This window comes from Halichoeres trimaculatus, unplaced genomic scaffold (genome assembly GCF_033239565.1).
Source record: "Halichoeres trimaculatus isolate MK-OKI-2021-1 unplaced genomic scaffold, fHalTri1.1 fHalTri1_scaffold_10, whole genome shotgun sequence".
Taxonomy (NCBI): Eukaryota; Metazoa; Chordata; class Actinopteri; order Labriformes; family Labridae; genus Halichoeres; species Halichoeres trimaculatus.
Genome location: NW_027437187.1, coordinates 180070 through 202448, shown reverse-complemented (window position 1 = coordinate 202448; position 22379 = coordinate 180070). Strand labels below are relative to the sequence as shown.

The window sequence follows — 22379 nt, the reverse complement described above, 5'->3', positions numbered from 1 at the left end:
GCATTTTAGGTCAGCTGAAATGCCGTTTCCATGTAAACGCGAGACTGAAATGCAACAAAACTTTTGCATTTCACCCTAAAACCGTTGTCATGTCCCCTGAACCCCACTGCTGGTCAGTGGTGTATGAATGGGTGCAAATGTGTTCCTTAGAACTAATGGCTCCTTCCTGGAACTCGCTCTACCAGTGTACGAATGTGGTGTGGATGGGTGAATGAGACTAGCAGTGAAAAGTGCTTTGAGTGGTCTGAGAGACTAGAAAAGTGATATATAAGTACTGGTCCATTTATCCATTTACCCATTTACGTTAAGTTGGCCGGTTTTAGAACAATGGAAAGGGAGCCTTCTTTTGTTGATCATTACAGTTTTGTTTGCCTTTTACTTTACAGAGACCTGTGCTCCGCATCCTGTTTCCTGATAAGGAGCAGCATTATGAACCTTATTTACTCATGACAGTGCTGTCTGTTTCTTAGAGTTAGTTACTAAGGTTGATGCATGGCGTCTGCCTGGGACTTTTTTCCAACTGTTCATCACTTCATCATTATAGATTGATTTAAAAACACAAACAAGGCTTTGGATCAGGTTCCACATGGCCTTTTTGACAGTTACACATGTATGTACACTGTTGTCAAAAATGATTGAAACTCCTGACAAATCTGAAAGTGCTGACCAATTTTTTTTTGCCTCCAAATCCCGATCTTGAAACATGCAGATGTTATGTCAGAGCACAGCAAATATCAGATGAAGTGAATCCTTCTGTTTTTATCTTCTTTTAAATGTAATGTTTGGTTTGAGAGAGTTGGTTTGTCCACCTTTTGCAACAGTAACAGCATGTAGCTTGTGCTCACCATTTATGGAAGCCCTGATGTAGTTTAATTCATGTGTGCACAAGGCAGTGAACACCTCAAAGGGTTAACATGTTTTTCTTTTTTGGAAGTCATGGATGCTCTTTGATAATTCTGACAGCGATCAAGCCTGGAGACAGAGAAGGTTAGCATGGTTGAAGAGATGAAGCAGTGTGTACAAAACTCTGTTTCAGATGGAGCACAGGGTGTCTACGTGTGATCATCATTATCATAGTTTTTGTCCACATAGAGTGAAACAGACTTGAGGTCTGTTAACATTAGTTTAGTGTTTTGCCTTGAAGAATAAGTCAGGAAAGTGCGCTAAAGCATTGTTTTCAGCATTTATCAGCACCCTGCCTTGATAAAACAGTCAGGTAACATGTAACCTGACTTTCCAGGTTAAAAGCACATGAACACACCAAAGTCAGTGGTACAGCCTTTGGCTCAGGAAGTGGGATCATCCAAGGAGTACCTGAACACAGCCTAATGCAGTTAAACTTTGGATATGAGCGGTGCCCAAATTGTTCTCTAGTTTGTGTCCTTAGCTAATCCCATCCTTGATACCTGAATGAAATGACATCAATAAATTAGAACCTCATTTTAAGGGCAGTAAATCACAAAACAAAACTGTTACAGCTACAGCTGTGCAAGGTCAGAAGCTGTGATGGCAAGCAGTAAACTTTCAGTCTTTCTTATGATGGTCTGTACTTGGGCATTCGTTTCATAACTCATGAGCCTTACTGTAGTGTTGAAATGAAATGCAGCCCATGAAAGCAGTGATGCAAATCTTTCTCCCTCTTCCTCCTTTTCCATCCCAGCAGGCACAAGAAGAGATTAGATCCGCCATCTCAGCGTCCTCCTGCCCGCTCCAGCGATGCGTCCTGTATGGTACATCCCTCTCAGCATGCTCATGGGGGTCATGGAAGCACCTCAGAGATGGGCTCCCCTCTCCTCAGCCACTTCAGCCCACGGGACATGCTGAGGAGTCATAACCACATGGCTATGGACAGCCCTGGACGTAGGTGCCACACAGGCCATGGCAGTCTGACCAACATCAGCCGCCATGAGTCTCTGAAGAAGATGGACAGCCCCCCAATCCGCCGCTCCACCTCATCTGGACAGTATACAGGCTTCACCGACACTCATCATCATCACCACGGCAGCAAACCCCTGGACCCGGAGACCATCGCACAGGTCAGCGCGGGACGAGCGGCGACCCGACCGCAGCTCCCTCCACCATCAAAGCCCTGCCCCGCCCTGTAAAAACATAGTCAGTCCCTGTCTTCTGCTTCCTCTGGCTGCAACTGTGTCTGTGTGCTAGATACACATACAGACTAGCTTAACAGTCAGGCAGACTGCAGGGTGCACAGCTGGACGGTGGGACTCTTAAAGTAGACTAAACATGAAGGCTTGCATGTGTGCATAAAGAAAGACTACAATGCAACTCCTTAGAAACAGAGAGCTGAGTCTTTGCATGTTAAATGCATGCTTGGTGTTTTGTGAAAATGCTGTCACTTGATACCTCTTGTTACATCACTTTTTATTTTCTTACCTTTTCTCCTTTCCTGTCTTGTCACTTCCTTTTCTTTTTTCACTTTTCCTTGTTGTAGCTCCTGTCTTCTCTTTCATCTCTTCTTACGTTTAACCCAACTCTCCTGTCTTTATTATGTGCTCGCACCAGAGTGGTAATAGTTCTCCCCTGCCTCGTCCTTTTTTCTCACACATGCTCTCTTCATCTCCTGCAGGACATAGAGGAGACTATGAACACTGCTCTGAATGAGCTGCGTGAACTGGAGCGGCAGAGCTCAGCCAAGCATGCCCCTGACGTGGTGCTGGACACCCTGGAGCAGCGACAGGCCTTGGGCAGCAACTGCAGGGGTCTCACATCCACCAGCTCTAGCGAATCTCTTAACCCCATCCACTGCGTCATGCTGAGGTCTGCCACCAATACTGAGCTGCCCATCCGCCGCAGCTCCAGCTCCTCCAGTGACACCATGAGCACCTTTAAGCCTGCAGTAGCTCCTCGCATGGTTGTCCAGCTTAAACCCCCCACACTTAGGCCTAAGCCCATGGTACTGGCCAAGTCTAGCCAGGCTCCACAGTCTCTTCCTGCATCTCCTCAGGATACATCCTGCACCATGTGACCTCTGGAGTAGAAACCAGATGGTAAAAATCCTGCAACAACTTCCAGCAGGCTGCAGGGTGCTACCAGCTGTTACAGGTCTCAAGTGCTGGAGCCTACCTGAGTCTCAGTCCCATAGTCATAGTCCCATATGTGTAGTTTTATTTTTCTCTTTAAGGGTGTTATGAGCTGGTTTAAAGGCCTTACTGACTTTTTAATGTGACTGAGGTTGTGACATGTAGCTTTCTGTGCTAAAGGTTCTGTGTAAGCTTAACAGGTCTGAAGGTTTTATTATGGCCTGATAGTAGACGATACTTTGTCGATACATACAGCGTTAAAAATAGTGTGCTTCTGTTCTTTTTTTCCACTCGCTTGGAAACTGCAATTTATTTAGGGCAAAGCCTTTGTACAAGTGCTGAGTCTGAGAACTGTAGAAAGATCATCTCAGTGCTGGACTGATCCGTATTTCCTGGAATGAAATGCAACTATTGGATGAAACCACTACTTTACCACGAGCTGTTTGAAATCATCTAATCTTGAATTTCTACTTCAGTAAGTGGTGATGAAGAGTGAAACATGCTTTATCACTAATGAGAACAGTGTGAATGATCTTGAGACAAATGCTCTCCTGTCGGCGGTTTGTGAAACACATATGCTAATGCACCACATGCTATTGTTTCTTCTTTGCCTCTCTTGGCTTTATAACCCAAAGACGTGACTGTGCAAGTTAAAGTATGGATGTTGACCCTCCATTTAATCTCCATATTGACTGATTTGTACAGGCAGGTGGCAGCACCTTGTAGGAATGCTGCAGGTAGCCATGGACCATGACTGTTAGTGTAGATAGAATAGAATAGAAAATACTTTATTTATCCCCAAGGGGATATTCAGGAGTCACAGCAGCAATTAAGAAGACAAAAGTAAGAAAGTGTATAGACAGAGAAAAAAGGTGTTCAACACCCTGCTTCCCATCATCCCTCCCTTTGTCCAAGTCTCTGAAATCAGCTGCTTGATTTGCATACCACAATTTTCATAGCTATGGTTCTTTATTTTATGGAGTAGGGTTATATAAGTCACATGTCCATAGACAGTGCATCACCAACAGCTCATTCCCATGGCTGGGAACCAGCATAGTAGCTATGCAGAGGTCAGTGCATATTTCAGCACTTTGTCGTCAGAAAGCCCTTTTTTGTCCAGCAACATACATGTTCCCCCACTTACAGCTTGCTAATCAGTTTATCAGGTCTGCAGGCTTCAGGAGCTTAAGGGCCTGTGCATTAACTGGTGAGCATGGGGGATCCCAGGTGACCTGCTGGTGCACACTGTGTTAGCTGCTGAAGGGGATGACCTTTTAATCACCTCTGTACTGAGGGGAGTAACTGTATTGGGTGCATGTCTGGCAAAAAAAACTTAACATGCTCTACTATCTTTGATGTGATGGATATAGTGTGTATAAAATCCTAAAACTGACTGATCCTGCCTCAGTAACTTTGTTTATTTTTGTAATCTTCTCTGATATGATTGTTAAAGGACAAAAAAGATTTAGAAAAAGAGACATAGAATAAATATTCACAGGTGTCGCACCTGCAGTATGAAGTATTGAACTGTCACTGTGTCAACCATAGACTTTAAAAAAAATGGACGTCATCTAGCTTGAAATGAGGTTGCCACAAAAACTGCTCCCCCTGGTGACTGGCTGCAGTATAGGTAAAAAGAATCCATCTTTCCAGTCATTCCAGATGGGCTGTAGTCAAACTATAAAAAATTAATACACCTTGTAAAAATGTGTCTTACGTTGGATTGTTGTGGTGGTTTGAAGATATTATTTGGCTGCCTTATATTCAAGTCCTCTATTTTTCTGAAAAGTTTTGTTTTTATTAGTTATTTGAGGTTAAAAACAAGATTTTACGTCACGTTTAACGATGACTGATGGCTGCAGTTCTCATGTATTTTTTTCGGGAATTGTAAAATATGTTGGGAGGTAGAGTCAAGAAGTGATTAGATTCTCGAAAGAAAAAAAACATTATTATTTTTGTCACCTGGGTCCACTCAGATTCTCCCAGAATCCCTCACAGTCTCTATTGCGCAGACTGGCTGCACAACTGCTTCTATGGCTGCGCCTGTGACGGGGGTACTATGGCTTTAAAAACATACATTGGTCAATGGCAGAGCCACACTGTCCACTCTATATACAGTCTATGGTGTTACCATCCTAAACAGTAGGCCTCAGTTATGATGCCTGTAAGTTTTAAGCTACTCTGTGGTGTGATGCACATCTGTAGTATGTACTTGTGGAAGTGCCTTTGAAAATGTTTTGGATTAAATTAAGATGTTCTGTTTCAATTTAATGTCAGACTGTTTTAGAAAACGCAGTGCAGGAAGAAAAACATGAGCATGTAATGATGCCATTTTTCAAACATCTACGAGAGAATAAACAATAAACATCTTAACCATTGTGACATTGCACTTTCATATAGAACTGTATATTCAGTATGCAACATTGTAACATTTAGAATTATCTGTGGTTTTATGCCTCTGAAGATTTCTTTCTAATAAAGGAAATAGTTTATAGAGTCTGAGGTGTAATTTTTAAAACCTTTGTTTTGAATTTTTATGACAGTGAAAGCCACTTACTCTGAGAGTAAATTAGTTTGTTTCTAACGAAAGAAGTGCTGTATGCATAACGACCTCTTCCACAGTTGGAAAATTTAATTTTGAATGGAAAACAAAAGTTTTTCTGACCCAGAAATCTGGTTCAAAGAATTTTGTTTTCTTGACTAATGTTTGGAGAAAGAATTCACTTTACTTTCTGAATATTATGCAGCACCATTTCAAGGTCATATCCACCCATAGCCGGGTATCTAGGAAATAAAATCTATTTTTATGTTTGGTCCTGTCATCCACACCAAACCGTAGCTTTACGTTATGAAAAACAATGTTTTCTGAAAACACCAGCCAAAGTAAAGATTTTGGAAAACTCTGTTTCCATGTGTTTGTGTATACATGATTTGCCCAGTTTTGCAAAAGTAGTACATAAGTCTTCTTTGAAAACACCCAGCTATGAGCGTATGAGGCCTAAGTCTACACTCCATAGTGCACACTTTAAACACAAATGAAAACAGAAACAGCCTCTTCAGGGACTTTTCAACAGTAATTGTAGCTCTGTTTTTACAGATGAATACCAATAGCATTCACTTTAGATACATTTAAGTATTAATTAAAGAAGTACAGTTCATGGAATATTATTGCTTTTAAAGCACACATTCTCAATGCTAAACTGATCAATTCTAGTGTTTAAGGACTTTTGGGGAACTTTGGGTATGTATGGGTATGTTTTGGGACCACTGCGCAGAGGGGTCCATGTGTAATGGTTCGTAAGAACCCAGAGTACGAGGTAACTGACCCAGAGAGAGGCAGAGACAGAGAAGGCAAGTTTTTTTTTTTTTTTTAAGTTGTTTTTTGGGCTTTTCTTGCCTTTAATGATAGAAGAGAGCACAGAAGATGCAATAGGAAAGGGGGCAAGAGTGGGGAGTGACATGGGTATACAGGCTACAGGCTAGACTCAAACCGGGGCCACCCACTCGAGGGCGAACCTCAAGGGGCGCGACCTAAACTGCTTGGCCATCTGTATCCCCGAAAAGTTTGAGGGGCATTCTATTGTCCAACAGTAAATGAGTGAATGAATGAAATTCAAATTCCAGCATGAGAGAGAGTTGTGGCTGTGTGGATGAAGGCTGTGCTGCTGCAAGAAGATGAGGAGGCACGCGGTAGAAGCACAATACTCTGGCACCGGTGGCAAAGACACCAGGAACAGCAGCACAACAGTGACGGGAGTGGGGGGAGAGCTCCACACAGCTCATCACAACATGCTTGCTACTACCATATACAGTCTATGGCCACTACATGTTGGTCATTGAGAGCTGTTTGTCATCAGGCTGGCGTTGCTTGGACGCTTTCCACATTGGGGCATCGCTATGATTGTGTTGTTTTTTTCTGTAATTAATTGTACTTAACGTGTTAAAGTCCCAGTCCTATAGTTATTAGGGTCCAAGCCTGCCAACCACAGGTGCCGTAAAGGCCCTCTTGAAACTTGAGTAATTATTATTTGTTTTTTTTCTTTCTTCCATACATTTAAACCCAAATCAACTTGCCTTCAGTGTGCACCAAAACTCACCAAACTATGCATAGAATTCAATCATGGACAAAAATGTATAATTCCTGTGATTTGCAAAAAAATTGGGCTTCAAAGTGCAACCTAGAGAGCCCAAAAATCTAAAAAAATAAAATAAAATAAAAACCTGCCTTGCGACATGGTTTTTACCTACATGCCTGAAATTAATGTTTAACTGCGCTTTTCTTGCAATTTCTGGTAATTCTGTGGAACATATTTGAACTTCCTAGTCCACGCTTTTTGTTTTTTCTTCTCCAAATGTCTTATTTGTATACAACACCCATTGATAATGAAATTTTATTGAAGAATATTTTCTAACTCAGGAGGTGTGGCCAGACCAGAAGGTCAAAATTCTTGTTTTTTCAGCGATGTCCTATCTGGACGAAAATAAATACACATGATCAGTGTCACAGCCTGAACTAGCTATACCCTTATTTTCACCTGACAGTACAGCACACTCTAATGACAACAGGAAGTCATGTGTTTTGCTCATCAATGTTGTTTAAGTTTAACCCCTCCCTTTTACAGCATATTGTTTTCAGTTCAGCTCAAGGCCTTCATAAACACTGATCAGGTCATGTCTTGTAGTGAAAGGGCTTGTATATGGTGCAGCATCAAAATCTGATGTCTCATCATAAACAAGTATATAATTTCAACTCCTCCATACAAGGTCCATTCTGCTTCAAATTTCCCCCATAGCATCAAGGTACACCTTTTTACACATCTACATGCTCATTTTTCTGCTACTACAATAGTGCCACTAGGTGGAAATATATGCTAGTATCTCACAAATACTTTTTCTGAACTCACATATATAATGATAGTGATAGCCTGCACTCATGTGTATATTCATTTAGATGATAGGAATGGGCCCTGTGATTGACTGCAGACCAGTCCAGGGTGTACCCCGCCTCTTGCCCAATGACAGCTGGGATAGGCTCCAGCTACCCGCTACCCTGAACAGGATAAGCGGCTCAGAAAATGAATGAATGATAGGAATGGCGCCACCTACTGAAGATAAGTGATACTCCATAAACATCTTTCAACATGCCTTAAACCATCCACATTCTTTAATGATCTCACACCAACATTACTGAAGATGCTAAAAAAATATCAAAGTCATGGCCAAACTTAGTGGGCAAGAGCAGTTCAATCAGGAGAGACTTAAACACCATAAAGAGTTATGAACCAATTTAATGAATAAATGCATGCAAAGATAGTTTGGCGGTTAGACCCCATCAATCATTGAGCAATTAATAAATGAAGGGGGTGCAGTGACATTGTGAATTATGATATCCCCCTGATGGAGTCTAGACACTGGTGGTGGTGATAGTCCCAAGAGGCTTGATCTGTAAGATTCATTGAGAACTGCGGGCTGCGGACTTCGCACTCGGGCTGCGGACTGCTGGGCTGAGAACTGCTGGGCTGCGACTGCGAGGCTGCGAAGTGCAATCTGCGGCTGCAGGGCGGAGGACTGCTGGGCTGAAGAAAGACGACTGAGCGATAGAGACTGGGGGTGTCTGGGGAGGAGGAGGGTCGAGACACGAGCCTGAAAGACAGCTGACAAGCAGAAGAGATGGCATTTAAACTTTGACAGCTATGAAATGATTGGCTAACGATTGAAGCGGAAACGATGTGATTGGATAGAGAAAAAAATGACGCGCCTCCCAGTCAGCTGATAGACAAAAGCGGGAAAGAATGAGTGAACAGAAGTGTGTGTGTGAGTGTGCCCCCAGTTTTCCAGACAGAACTTTCGCTAAGCTTCATTTCAATCAGGAGAGACTTAAACACCATAAAGAGTTATGAACCAATTTAATGAATAAATACATGCAAAGATAGTTTGGCGGTTAGACCCCATCGATCATTGAGCAATTAATAAATGAAGGGGGTGCAATGACATTGTGAATTATGATATCCCTAAAAAGAATACTTACCTGAAGCCAGTCTGATGGTTCTAGATAATTGCAAAGAGAAACATAGAAATAAAGTTATGATAATGCAAATAATTGGGGTAACCACCGGAGGAGACGGAAAGGAAATAAGAGGAATAGAACTCAGCCTCTAATGTCAGCACTGACAGAGGCGAGAGGTCCGACGACCTTGATTATAGCAATAACAGAGGTGAGAGGTCCGACGACCGTGTGAAAGAAATGACAGTGAGCAAGGTCCGACGACCTTGTCGTCCATTGACGACCATTGTCACTAATGACACTAAGCCTGGGTCCGACGACCTTTGATGTCAGTACTGACGCTAAGCTGAGGTCCACTATTGTCAGTGATGACACTAACCTAGGTCCAACGACCTTTGCCAACATTACCAATGTTGTCAGTGATAACGCTAAGCCTAGGTCCGACGATCTTTGCCAACACTGACGCTAAGACTAGGTATGACAACCACTATTGACAGTGATGACGCTAAAGCCTAGGTCCGACGACCATTTGTGATAGCATTGACAATGAGCAGAGGTCCGACGACCTTGAGAAAACATGAGAGTGAGCAGAGGTCCGACGACCTTGAGATACAATGACAGAGATACAAAGTGACATAATTGCACAATGTGAATCTGACCACCCCCAGTTATATGCTTACCAGGGATGAGGTTTCAGAGCTCCTTGATTTTTGATGACAGTATCGATGTTTGGGCATATGTAAGAAGCATAAGCCGTTGAAGACCAGCGCCCCAGAGGTAGCAGCAAAACCTTGATTTGCAGCTGACGTAGCACCACCTATCCTAAATGAGTGCCCTGAATAAAGCTTAGGGGATAATTGACATTTTAAGAGCACCTTCTCCAGGTGAAAATTAAACCAAGATTTTGAGAAGGGAAGATTTCCTGAAATGCAGAATAGAGGTGAAGAAGGATGAGATTTTGGTCTGACCTGCAGATATTTGACCATAGCTTTAAATGGGCAAAAAAGAGAATCTGTGCAAGCAATAATGACGTTGCAAGCGCCACCACATTTAGAATGCTTGAGGTGGAGCCTGTAATAATTTGGAAAAAACACCAGATCAGAAAATGTTATGTCCAGATTAGGGTTGTGTATTTTGGAAGCTGAAGTGAATTCGCCGCTTCTGAGGAAAGCATAGAAGGCTAACAAAAATATGGACTCTAACATTGTGTCAACATAAGGAGAGAAAACACCTTCTCTAAGAACTGAAAGTATTTTGTGTAAAATGGACAGAGTAATGGGTAATCTGCGGTCAGGAGCTGAGGGAGACGCTTTAGAAATTCCTTTCAGCAACAATTTGATGGCAGGATTGGAAAAAATGCTTGGGAAGGCAGGATCAGAACACCTAATGTTAAACTGGATGCCGGCAACCAAACCACAGATATATTGAGGTTTGAAATAGCGAACGTCCATGCAATAACAAATAAATGCACAAATAGTTTTTAATTGGACGGGTTTAAGTGGCACATTGATGGATAAGCAAAACATTGCAAATGTTTTCCAAGCAAAATCGTACAATTTCAGGGTGGAAGCTGCCAAGCCCTTCCTCATGTAACTTTTGGCAGCCTCCATGTATCTAAACAAAGAGGTCTGCCCTAAAAGAGAGCTAACTCCTTGAGGGAAGGAACTGGCGTTGGAGCTGGATTGGCTTCTGGACAGATGCTGCGGAAGGTCTGGAATTTAAAACGGGAGAGTGCGTCAGCTAAAGCGTTGAAATGACCAGGTATGTGACGAGCAGTGATAATCAAGTTGTTGGTAATAGCTGACCAAGTGATACTTCTCATGAAAGGCATGATGTCATTAGCGGAGGAGCGCCCTTTATTGATGATACAAACCACGGCCTGATTGTCACAAAGCACCTCGATGCGCCGCCAGTGATGCCCCCACACGTGGCATGCCACCGCGATTGGATAGATCTCATACAGCGCGGAAGAAGGATCCGAGAAGGAGCCGAGGAAAATCCAGAGGCCAGTGGCTAGCGAACCACTGGCCTTGGAAAAAAAAAACAAAACCCACGGATGGAGCCGCATCCGTGAAAAGCCGAAGAGAATCTGAGGACTGCACACGCTCGTTATAGAAAAAAGTGACGCCGTTCCATTGATCTAATAGGAGAGACCAGAAGCGCAGGTCTGAGCGACAGCCCTCATCTAATGAAACGGTGTCATGCAGGTTGGAGACTGAGGAAGCCTTATCTAAAAGACGAGAGATAAATGACCGCCCCTGGGGAATGACGCGCATGGCAAAATTTGGGTGACCGAGGAGAGAGAGCAACTGTTGTTTAAAAAATATTTTCTGCTGCACAAAACGAAGAAGCTATTTCCCGGATGCGCTGCAATTTTTCTGACTGGGCACCGTCCAGACATTAATAACGGTTACACCTCAGCGCGAAGTCAAGCGCGGCAAACAGGGTGCGTCTCAATGCGTTAACTTCGTGCTTTAACTTCATGCTTCCTCCGTCCTATCTCCTTCACGACACCGGAAGTACTTTCCCAGTCGCCATTTTAAAGACTATCCCAAAGCGATAACTGCGCTCCGAGGAGAGGGGAGAGAGGAGAGAGGATGGAGGAGAGTGATTGGAGGAGTGATGATCGAGGAGACACGAGAGCCGGCTTTGCGGAAGTCTTTTCACTGATTGACACGCCCCCATATGGAAAATCACTCTCTGATTTGACGCTGCAGCAGCTCAGACTTCACATTAAACTTCACAAACACAACGGAGTTTAATGAGAGAAAAGACGAGCTGAGGACAGGCACAGAGGATCGTTCAGAAACTGATCATAAATCTGGTAATTAAGTGTTCGCTGTGAGTTTAAAGCAAAAAACGCTGAACACAACATCATCGACTCCATATAACAGAGGATTAATATAGAAAACTGACTGATAATATCTTCCTGAGACACAGTAAGGTGTTTTTTATTAATAAGCTTCAGAGTTCACAATCAGATGAGCTCTAGATAAAGGCTAAATAATTCATAAATAATCTCACAATTATGCATTTTACTGGAAAAAATGATCCATATGAGCTTCTAAACAGCACACAGAATAAACAGAGAGCAGGTTTTCTTCATGGTAACATGTTTGGTAAACTGGTTAAAGGAACAGACAAAGCTCTGTTACTGTTTATGTTTGATCAGTTATTACAGCGCACATGTGCAGACACACAAACAGCTGTTAGAGCTGACTGACAGATGATCCAGAAGTGATCAGCTGATGCCGTCATCAATGAAACACATCACCTCAAGTGACGCTCCGAAGGAGAGGATGTCCCATTGCTCTAAAAACAAATCACCTCCGTTCCTCTCTCCTCTCTTCATTTCCTCGCTTCTCTCCCATGCATCTCTGGTGGGGGGGACTGAGACGCAAGTGAACAACGCAAGTGGAGGAAGGAAGGATGGAACTTTGGAGCTTTGAGACGCACCCTCAGAACAGAAGAAGAAAAAGAAGCAGAAGAAGAAATGAGTAAGAAGAGAAAGTACTCCAGAATGAGTGGAAAAGAGAATTCCCGTTTATCCAGGACAGTACGAAGGGGATGGGATATGCTGCATGCACATTTTGTAGATCTGACTTTTTGATTAAACACGGTGACCGAACGGATATCACAACACATCAATATGACCCCCCCCCGCAAACATCTCCCGAATTCTGAGGTCTCAAAGTTGGCAAGTATGCTCTGCACTGGCAGTTTGCTTAAGATATTTGACTCAAACATTTAGGAATCAATCAGAGAGAGATTTGCGCACTGCGGCCATAAACGCTTGACAAGTTGTTTGATTTTTACCTGGGGAAAGGTGAGTCCCGTCTTTCATTGGAACTCCCTCTATTCCAAGAGCTGAACCCTCTGTTTAGCACATCCATCGCTGAGGAGCAGAGCAACATAACGTAGGCTACAACAGTGGCAAGCAGGGGCGTGCCCAGACTATTTAGACTGGGGTGCCCCGAGCAGGGTACTGAGGATTATGTGAGCCCGCACTCCAGCAACATTTAGTTTGCTTGTTGTATTATAAATACAGGTTTAATAGACTACAGCTGTAAGAAAAATGAAACTGATAAAAACCAAACTAGACTGAAAAAAAAAAAAAAGAATTTATAGAGAAAATAATTTAAATAAAAAATTGCGCAGTGCACCAAAAAATGGAACTGTAAAAGCATTCGTTAGTTGAATTTTGAGATTCAAAATGTGTAAAATGAATATTTTTGTTTTTGATTGTAAAGTACACATTTTACAATTACCAATGTCTGCATGTTACTTAAATACAAAATATGTGGGCTCATATTATAATTCATTTTAATGTCATTGTACAATTTTTGCCAGATTATGCAGCTACAGGTGTTGGCGGCAGCTGCTGAAAGTAATCAACAAAGTAACTTGTACTCTAACTTAGTTACTTTTAAAATAAAGTAGTCAGTAAAGTAACTAATTTACTTTTTAAATGAGTAATCAGTAACTAGTAATCAGATTACTTTATCAAAGTACTCATACTCATTGTATGCTTGCTGTGGAGACCAGACCTTATCTCCTCCATACATAGCTCTTTGCGGAGGCAGATATTGCTGCACATGCAACGGCCGTGACATTCCTCAGTAGGTGCATGTGAGAAGAGGGCCTGTTTATCTCTGCTTGCAGCTTTAATTATTATTATTATTATTATTATTATTATTATTATTATTATTATTATTATTATATCGGGTTAAATAATTCATACAAGTGGTGATGGTCTGGGGACAGGAAGAAGTTTGCAGGCTGGGTTTCCAATTCAGACAGTGAGACAGAGAGCTGAACAATTGATTCACTGTTCAAAAATGCTATGAAGCTGCCACAATCCATTCTTTGTGAATTGGCCCTTGTCTGTATTTCTCTATGTCCTGTGCCCTGCCATGTGCAAAAGCCTGACTGGGATTCCGTGTCTTTTAGATCCGGCTCTAGTATCAGCACTGTTTGCAGGAGTAAAAGTGTCTCTCTATGTGTTCCAGGCTGTACTGTGAACCTTCATGGCCATCTGGGAAAATAGAGGAGAGAGACAATTGTTTTACTTTCTGTCAAACAGCGCTTGTTTTTCTGCAGCTGCACTGCGGCACAGCACACTGCAACTAGAAGAGCAAATTCTGAAGAAATGCAGAATGCTGAAGGAGCTTGTGCTGAATTGCTAATGCAGAATGCTGAAGATGCGTCTGATAATGGTTGAATGAAGTCCTGGAAAGCTTGCGCTGAAATGCTGAATGCAGAAATCTGAAAGAGCCTGTCATGAACTCTTGGATGAAAGGAAATAAATAAATGGATAAATGAATTTTGAAGTTTGAATGGCTGAATGAATTCAGGAATTAAAGGAAGGAATTTAATTTAAAGAAAAAAATCTAGGAAAATAATGAGCTGACTCAGGGAAATGGAAGCCTGGGCCCGTATTCCTAAAGATTCTGAGAGTCCTCTTAGAGAGCTCCTAACTTAACCTAAAAATTCTTAGTAAGGAGTCTTAGCTTAAGAGTTATTCCAGAACATTTTCAGAGAACTCTGAGCAAGGAATGGACAGAAACTCCTTTATTAGTGAGGAGGTGTGGTTGACTATGTTACTAGGTTTGAGTCATCATTTTAAGAGCTATGATTGGTTGATCCTAAAAAATAAATAAAACATATACTTTTGGTGATAATGGGCAAAGTATGGGCCCTCAAAAAAAAATTAATCATAGAATCTTATCTTATGAAGACTGTGTCATTATAAATAGTAGTTCGCTTAAAAGAAAATATGTTATCTTAATAGTAAGCTATACTTTAAGATAACCCTACACAGTATGTGACAACTTAGACCCACATGCACAGTATTCACATAGTGATAGTTATATTTATTTGCTTATTCTTATTGCCATGCTGGTAATTTTTGGACTTTCAGTTTACAACATGCGAACTCAGTTTGGTATTAATGAGAGTAAAATGTCTCAGCCTTCATTGATGTCTGTGATTGCTGACCAGCCTATAATAAGAAGCAGTGTTGGTTGTCTTTCAAATCTACCACAAACCAGTGAACAGCAATGGAGAAGAAAAGAACAAGAAAACCCAACTGGACAGAGGAACAGTGTTTGCTTCTGGCTCAATTGGTCAATGAGCATAAAAGTGTTTTGAAGAGGTAAATTTGGCCCCAGTATCACAGTACAAGCCAAGAAGCAAGCATGGGAAACAATAGCACAACGGATAAATGCCTCCTTTCCACTTGTTGTGCGGACAAGTGAAGACTGCGAGAAGCGGTGGTATGTGCTGCAGTCAAAAGCAAAAGAGGAGATTGCAGCACACAAACGTGAATCTTCATGCACAGGTGAGCAATATACCACTTACTAATTCCTGCTGGCAAAGTTAATTTAAATGCTTAATAACTTTGGACATATTAGTCACTGGATTTCTTTTTAGGGGGTGGACCACCTGGTAGGCAGCTGTCCCAGATTGCAGAAACAGTGTTTGATATACTGGGGCAGTCAGAAGTAAGTATCACTGGGCTGAGCTAAGGCATTGACACTCTGATGATGCAGGTCATTGAAATGCAACAAAGGTAAGACAAATGAGTTTTCGTATAGCAACAGGCAGGTAAACAAAATATGAACAGTGTTCATGCATAAGTCATTTCTCATATTTCTTATTTACGGTCATTATTCTAAATCAAAAAGAACAAAACAATAATTAAACATATTTCCCTTTCAGTAGCATGGAGCTATCAGAGGAACCGGGCCCCTCAACATCACAGGTGTACGACGCTCAGCCTGAAACATCAGAGTTCAGCCTGCCCGCCGCTGCTGCTGCTCAAACACCATTCCTGCCTGCTGTGCCTGCTGCTCTGATACCATCCCTGCAGGAAAGAACATTTGACTATGGATGTCTACAGTTTGCAGAAGTTGAGTTACAGGAGGAGTACTACCGACTGAAAATTGAGCCCCTAAAAAATTAATCCAATGACAAATCCATGTTGTGTCTTTGTGTCTATTGTGATGTGTAGTAAAACTATGTGGTACACAGTTCAATGCAGTCGCAAGTTTTCAAATTACATATACTGTAAAATGCCTGAAATGTAAATTTGTAAAGTGGAAAGCGTTGTTTAAGAGCTTTCAGTGCTCACCTTCAAGCCGCTGCAGTAGTTCGTAGCGAGCCTGAACTGCTGCTCTGCCAGGAGCACCTGCAATTAGCGGTGTGTCCCCATCCCTGTCTGGTTGTGGTTCAGCGCCGGGTGGTGCAGGAACGCCATGGGCCATGCCAAGGTTGTGGAGGACACAGCATGCCAGGATTATTCTGCAAACTTTCTCAGGGGCGTAGAGGAGTCTACCACCAGCTGTATCTAAGCACATCCAGAGGCCCTTCAGCAGCCCAAATGTGCGCTCTATTACGGCGCACGTGTGGGCATGAATGGTATTAGACCGCACCTCTTGAGGGGTCTCTGGATCAGCAAATGGAGTCATTAGCCAGGTTTTAAGACCATATCCACGGTCACCTAAATGGTAGAAATAAAAAAAAAGAATCGGCACAAACTGGACACACTTTTAGATTTGATATTATGGTCTTAAAAGATAAGTTACACTCACCCACAAGCCACCCATCTCTCAAAGCCCCTGCCTCCAAGTGCATCCCCACGGTGCTGTTCTGGAGAATAAAGGAGTCGTGGGTTCCTCCAGGCCACCGAGCCACCATGTTGAGAATTTGGCAGTCAGCATCACAGATTACCTGCACGTTGATGGAGTAGTAATTTTTTCGATTCATGAACTGCATGGAGTCTACTGTTGGAGCCTTAACACAAAGCTTTGCTGTGATGGAACATTAATAAGAAAGCATTGTATTTCTGTTTGGAGTGAGTTACTTTTCTATACAGAATAACTGGTGACTATTGCCTCCAAATTGTAAGTTAGGTTTAAAGACAGCCCTTTTTTTTAACAACATTCTGATCAAAGTCAAACACATTGTGGTAGCAAACAAAACTTACCAACTGTATCACTGGAACTTGCCACAGGTAGGGATGAAGATGACGTTTGACACGCTGATGATGGGCCTGAAATGAAATAACATGAACATCATTGTGGTTAGTTCTTTTCTTAGATTTTAAATGTGTTAGAATGAACTTAATCAGTATACCTTAATTGTTTTAGTGTTCTTTTTAAAGACAAAAAGGTATTTTCTACCTTGACATGTTTCGACGTGCACGCTGCCGTCTTCTTCAGAAGCTGTCATCCCGACGGCTGTGAGGTGTCTTTTTGTCAGCTGTTTCCGGTAGTAGCTGGCGGGACAGATTGATCACGTGGTCTGTCCCGCCAGCTACGCCCCCCGTTGCCTGACGGCCTCTAGAGAAGTGTGTCCCAGGTGTGCAAGAGCTGGAAGGCTCCTTCATCCCTGTTGATTGTGTCCGTTTTCTGATCTCTATTGATTCTTTTATCCATCTTTTTTATTTGTTGCTTTCAAGACACCACACAGCTGTCTGGATGACAGCTTCTGAAGAAGACGGCAGCGTGCACGTCGAAACATGTCAAGGTAAAAAATTAGGGCTGGGCAACGATTAAAACTTTTAATTGTAATTAATCGCATGATTTCCCTGATTAATCATAATTAATCGCATTGTGAAAGTGCCATAACATCTGTCATGCAAACACTAAATCAGTACTTGTTATACAGTTATAGTTAAATCACATATTTAGTGCAAATCAAATTTACAAAATGTAAATACAAAATTAAAGCTTATTGCCACTGTCGGGGCATTAAAGTGATACCCCAGGATGGAATAAGTTGGATCCTATCACAAGGTTTAGGGCAGAAATTACCCCTACAGCAGTGTTTTTGTGCAGCAGAAGCCCAGAGCGCTCGCACCAAACACCCCCTCCCTGCTCGTCAGACGGTTTCCTCTGCACTCAGACTGGGCCATATTTTACTTGACCAAAAACACAAATAAAAGGACTCCCACCGAAAAACTCTGATATCGGTCTGCATTCACGCTTTCTTTTGAGAATTTTCAGCGCGTTGCTTTCATACAAAAACACCGCTAAATAAGGCTCTAGTTCTCATCGTGTCTCTTTGTCCTGGCGTGTCTCTGCGTTTGTTTATATCTGGCACGCCATGCGCGTGGACTGATACATTAAGCGGCGAGCGCCTTTAAAGGGCAACTCCGTTTTTTTGACACCTGGACCTTATTTATAGGTGTGTGCATGCTGATATACTCACTAAGAGAAACATCGTGCAGCTTGGAGTCCTTCAGAAGTTATTTAGATCCAGCCGATTTTAGCCGCACTTAGCGGGGGCCACGGCAAGGGAGCTTCAGCGCGGAACATAATCTCTGCAAAATCGCTCATTTCGGCTATATTTTTTCATCCATCGCTATCCATCATTATCACAAACACACTCCTCTTCTGTTGCCATAGGCGAACACTGTCCACAAGCGCACCACCAGTTTGCATTGAGTCGTAGACGTGCTTCTGTTTGTTGTTCTCGAGCCAGCTCTTCGTCTCTCTCCCTCTGCATCCTTCGTTTCATGGAGCTCCTCGTCCATGTACTCAGGCTCAAACCAGTAAGGACAACTGTCAAACTCAAAGTCCTAGTCTGAAGACAGTAGACGAGCTGACTTTATGAAAACACTGGCGATGGATGAAAAAATATAGCCGAAATGCCCCTCTTCTCCATGCTTGTTTTGGTTACTCATCGTGTTTTTCCGCCAGTTTCACTTCCGGTCAGCGACAGACATTTACAAAATAAAAGCATGTGAGCAACATGCACTAATGTGCGATAAAATATTTAACGGCGTTAATAGGTTGACGGGTTACTGCAAAATTAACACGTTAACTTGCCCAGCACTATAAAAAATACCTTTTTGTCTTGTATACTTACCAGCAACATCATCCGTTGTTGTATGCTGCTGCAGACTAGTCTCTACTGAAGCAGCAGTAGAGTCACCTTCAGCTGCTGTGATTAAAGTAAAGTCATAGATATAGTATGCATTATGTGCAGAGTAGATAAAACAATATTAAAAAACACAAGTTCATATTTGAATACAAGAAAAAACACAAGTTTCACTGCAGTATTTTAAAGTGGCAAGGGGAAAACTAGTTATGTTCGGGTTGTACTCAAAACTACTGAAAAAAGGCAATGGAATATTTTTACTTACCAGTGACATTATCTCTTGTGTCAGCCTCCTTTGACGACTGTCCAAGCGCACCACCAAAACACTTGAGCAATGATCCCTCTGAAAAAGAGAATATTTTGTTTTTACAGTTTGTGTGAGCAAAAAATAATGTTAAGGGTAAATCAAAGTAGTCTAAATACATTCAAAATAAAAATGGTACTAAAATCTGAACCATAAATTAATTTTGCATTCATAGATATGTTATTGATATTTTACTAGGTAGGCTATTTTCGTTAGGTCTTACTTAGTGATAAACAACATAAATTATTTCATATTAGTATATGTTCAATGTGTATTGATAATATTTGATTACCTATTTCCAGTGAAGACCAGTAGAAAAAGGTTGGATTCCACCAGTTTAGTTTATTTTAATACATACTTTTTATATATATCTTTTGACCAGACCGAGTTTTTAACATGTCTAACTAAAGGAAAAGTTCGGTTCCTGCAGCTTTCACATTGTTTATACAATGAAGTAGAACAATATACTCACCCAGAAGGCTTTCCTGACCCAAACGGTGCTTCAGAAGATATTCGTATAATGGTAGCACATACATAGGGCATGTATAGCGCCGCTTCTAAAACTGCATTAATCATCCAAAAACTCGTGTTTTTCTCCAATATTTCATCATGGTCTCCTGAAGCACTGTTTGGATCAGGAAAGCCTTCTGGGTGAGTAAATAGTTCTACTTCATCCTTTAAACAATGTGAAAGCTGCAGGAACAATACAAGAAAACACATCAATATAGAAGCTGTCTGTACCTAGAAAATGACGCGCCGCGAGCTAAACAGCAATAGCATTAGCAACAACGATTTGGTTACCGTCAGCTGAGCCAAATATATCAAGGACGACAAGTGCATTTAAAAATAAGACGCACGTTCATAGTATCCACAAAACAATCAACAAATGTTTTCAAAAATTACCTTGCATATCTCTCTTTTGTTCGTACCCCTTCTTCTTTTTCCTTTTTTCCGCACCTGAAGGATAAACGCGCTTCATCTTATTTTTTTTTTCCTCCTCTTCTAAACATCCTCCTTGATGCCGGTTTTTGATCAACCAACCAAATATTTTGGCACATATCAGGCTGCGGCTGCCGCCCAATCAGCGACACTGAGCTTACTACGTGTTGGGTGGTTGCCAGGTTAGTCTGAAGCAAGTAATGTCAGATGGCAGTCTGTGGGTCAGACCATCAGACACAGTCAATTCGGGGGGCCCCTAGTGGCGGCGGGGGAGGGCCGGCCCTGAGTGCGCTAAAAACCTCCGATCAAACAACTGAGCACATGTGGTGCATCACTCTCTGTGGTCACATAGGCAAATCTTGGTGAAATCCTCTAGTGTGTGGTGGTCAGTATTTTCAAATCTTCTAGATAGTGCGTGCTTAACATTTAAGAGAAGATGATCTGTGAAGATTCTCCTTATGTGTGAGATACAACCAAATTTCAGAATCTTATAAGATTTTTAAAATCCTGTGGTGGGAGCCAGGCTTTCGAAAGAGCCCCAGAGACCGGACAACAGACAACAAACGCAGAGCAAATTTGAGCGCAAGAGCAGAGTTAGAGACAATATCACAAAATCTGAGCGTGAAATCAATATAATACTGCTCTCAAATCAATTTAAAATGCTCTTGATTTAAGATAGGATATTCATTGCATAACGTCGTCAGTCTGGCCTGGCCTGCTTGAAGCTGCATGACATCACTGAGGAAGATGACAGGGAAATCATTTGGGTCACTCCAGATGTGTCAGGCATGAAACTCAGTCACTCATTCACACACGTACATTGTCCTCTTGACTTAGCTTAAATATCTTATCAATTTACTCAACCGCCCACTCAAACGCACAACCGACAGCTTCATGCACACTGCTAATGTGCTAATATCGCTGATTTCATTGATGATGGCTTGATGATGATGAGGATACTGTGATTTGATTGGTTTGAGGCCAAAGACAGGGTGGCTTCCCTTGACACAGTCTTGGCCAATCACAGGTGAGCAGTGTCATGACCGCAGCCTCATGTGATTGGTTAATCATTCTTTTTTTTTTTTTCACCAAGGGACGCCAACTCGGCTTGGCTTCCTTGCAGGCAACAGTGTGCAGTATCATATTATCACCACTCATTCACAGCATAACATTTAGGAGGGCGCTATTTTACACATCGTAAAATGCTCAATAAGTAGAGGAGAGCAATAAGGGAGAGATGATAGTGACGAAACACAGAAGAATTATCGAAACTGTTAGGAAGGAGTATTTTCATTAAAGCACTGCTACAGTCTGAAAAAAGAGAGGAAGCATGGCTTCCCTTGGCCTCCGGGAGAAAACGCCACTGTTCATGTGACGCTCCGGAGGAGAGGACATCTCAATGCTCATAAAATGAACCTCCTCGTCTCCTCTCTCCTCTCTTTGTTTCCTCGCGTCCCTGGCATGCATCTCTGGTGGGCGGGACTAAGACGCAAGTGGAGGAGGCGAGGATGGAACTTTGGAGCTTTGAGAAGCACCCCATGACTCCGTGACCACACTCGCAGCTGAATGAAGTTCACTTCATCGGTGTAGGGTATAAATACAGCTTTGGGACAGAAACTTCACTCGATCTCAGGCAGAAACAGATAAACTAAGAAAAAAAAGGAAATATAACATAGAAAATACAAAAGAAACTTACTCCCACGCTTCTTTGGCTGCATTTCTTTTTTTATTGAAGAGTTTTTCATGTTTCTCTCTCTCTTGAATGAATTATTTTATTTTTTTGTAAATATTAAACACTCAAATAAACACGAAATGTCTGAACAAATGCAAGGCAGACCTTAATCAATGACATGTACATCTTAAGTTGCGAACATCTGCATTACAACCATTAAATATTTGTGTTAGTTAAACAGTGTTTGTGCAGGCACATGTGCGTGGAACTTACATTTGTATGTTGCTTCATCCATGGCTGACACCAGACACAATTTAGCGCTGCACGTGTTCAGCGAGTTGGCATCCATGCAGACTCGCTTGTGGAGGGATTTATAGATCACTGGGTAGGGAGAGTGTGTAGGGGGCGGTTTGAAAAAGTTGTTCTAGACTGATCTGGAGGCTTTATCGATCCCTATTGAGTTTACCTTTCTTAAAAACAACGAGCGACGACCTTTCACCAAAAAGCAGCTACAGCGACAGCTGCAGAGTTTCT

The 22379-nt window shown here is 42.1% G+C and overlaps 1 protein-coding gene across 3 annotated transcripts in view; it reads left to right on the top strand.

Moving 5' to 3' along the window:
* srgap1a (SLIT-ROBO Rho GTPase activating protein 1a) overlaps nt 1-3996 on the top strand; it is a 231311-nt gene extending 227315 nt beyond the window's left edge. The window contains exons 21-22 of one of the 3 annotated variants that reach the window (XM_074677243.1): nt 1661-2036; nt 2588-3996. In XM_074677243.1, the coding sequence (XP_074533344.1) occupies nt 1661-2036; nt 2588-2986 (775 nt within the window). In that variant the 3' untranslated portion in view covers nt 2987-3996. Of the gene's footprint in view, nt 1-1660; nt 2113-2587 lie in introns of all 3 variants that reach the window. The other 2 variants (XM_074677245.1, XM_074677244.1) reach the window with 2 other exon arrangements.
* The last annotated feature ends 18383 nt before the right edge of the window (nt 3997-22379 follow it).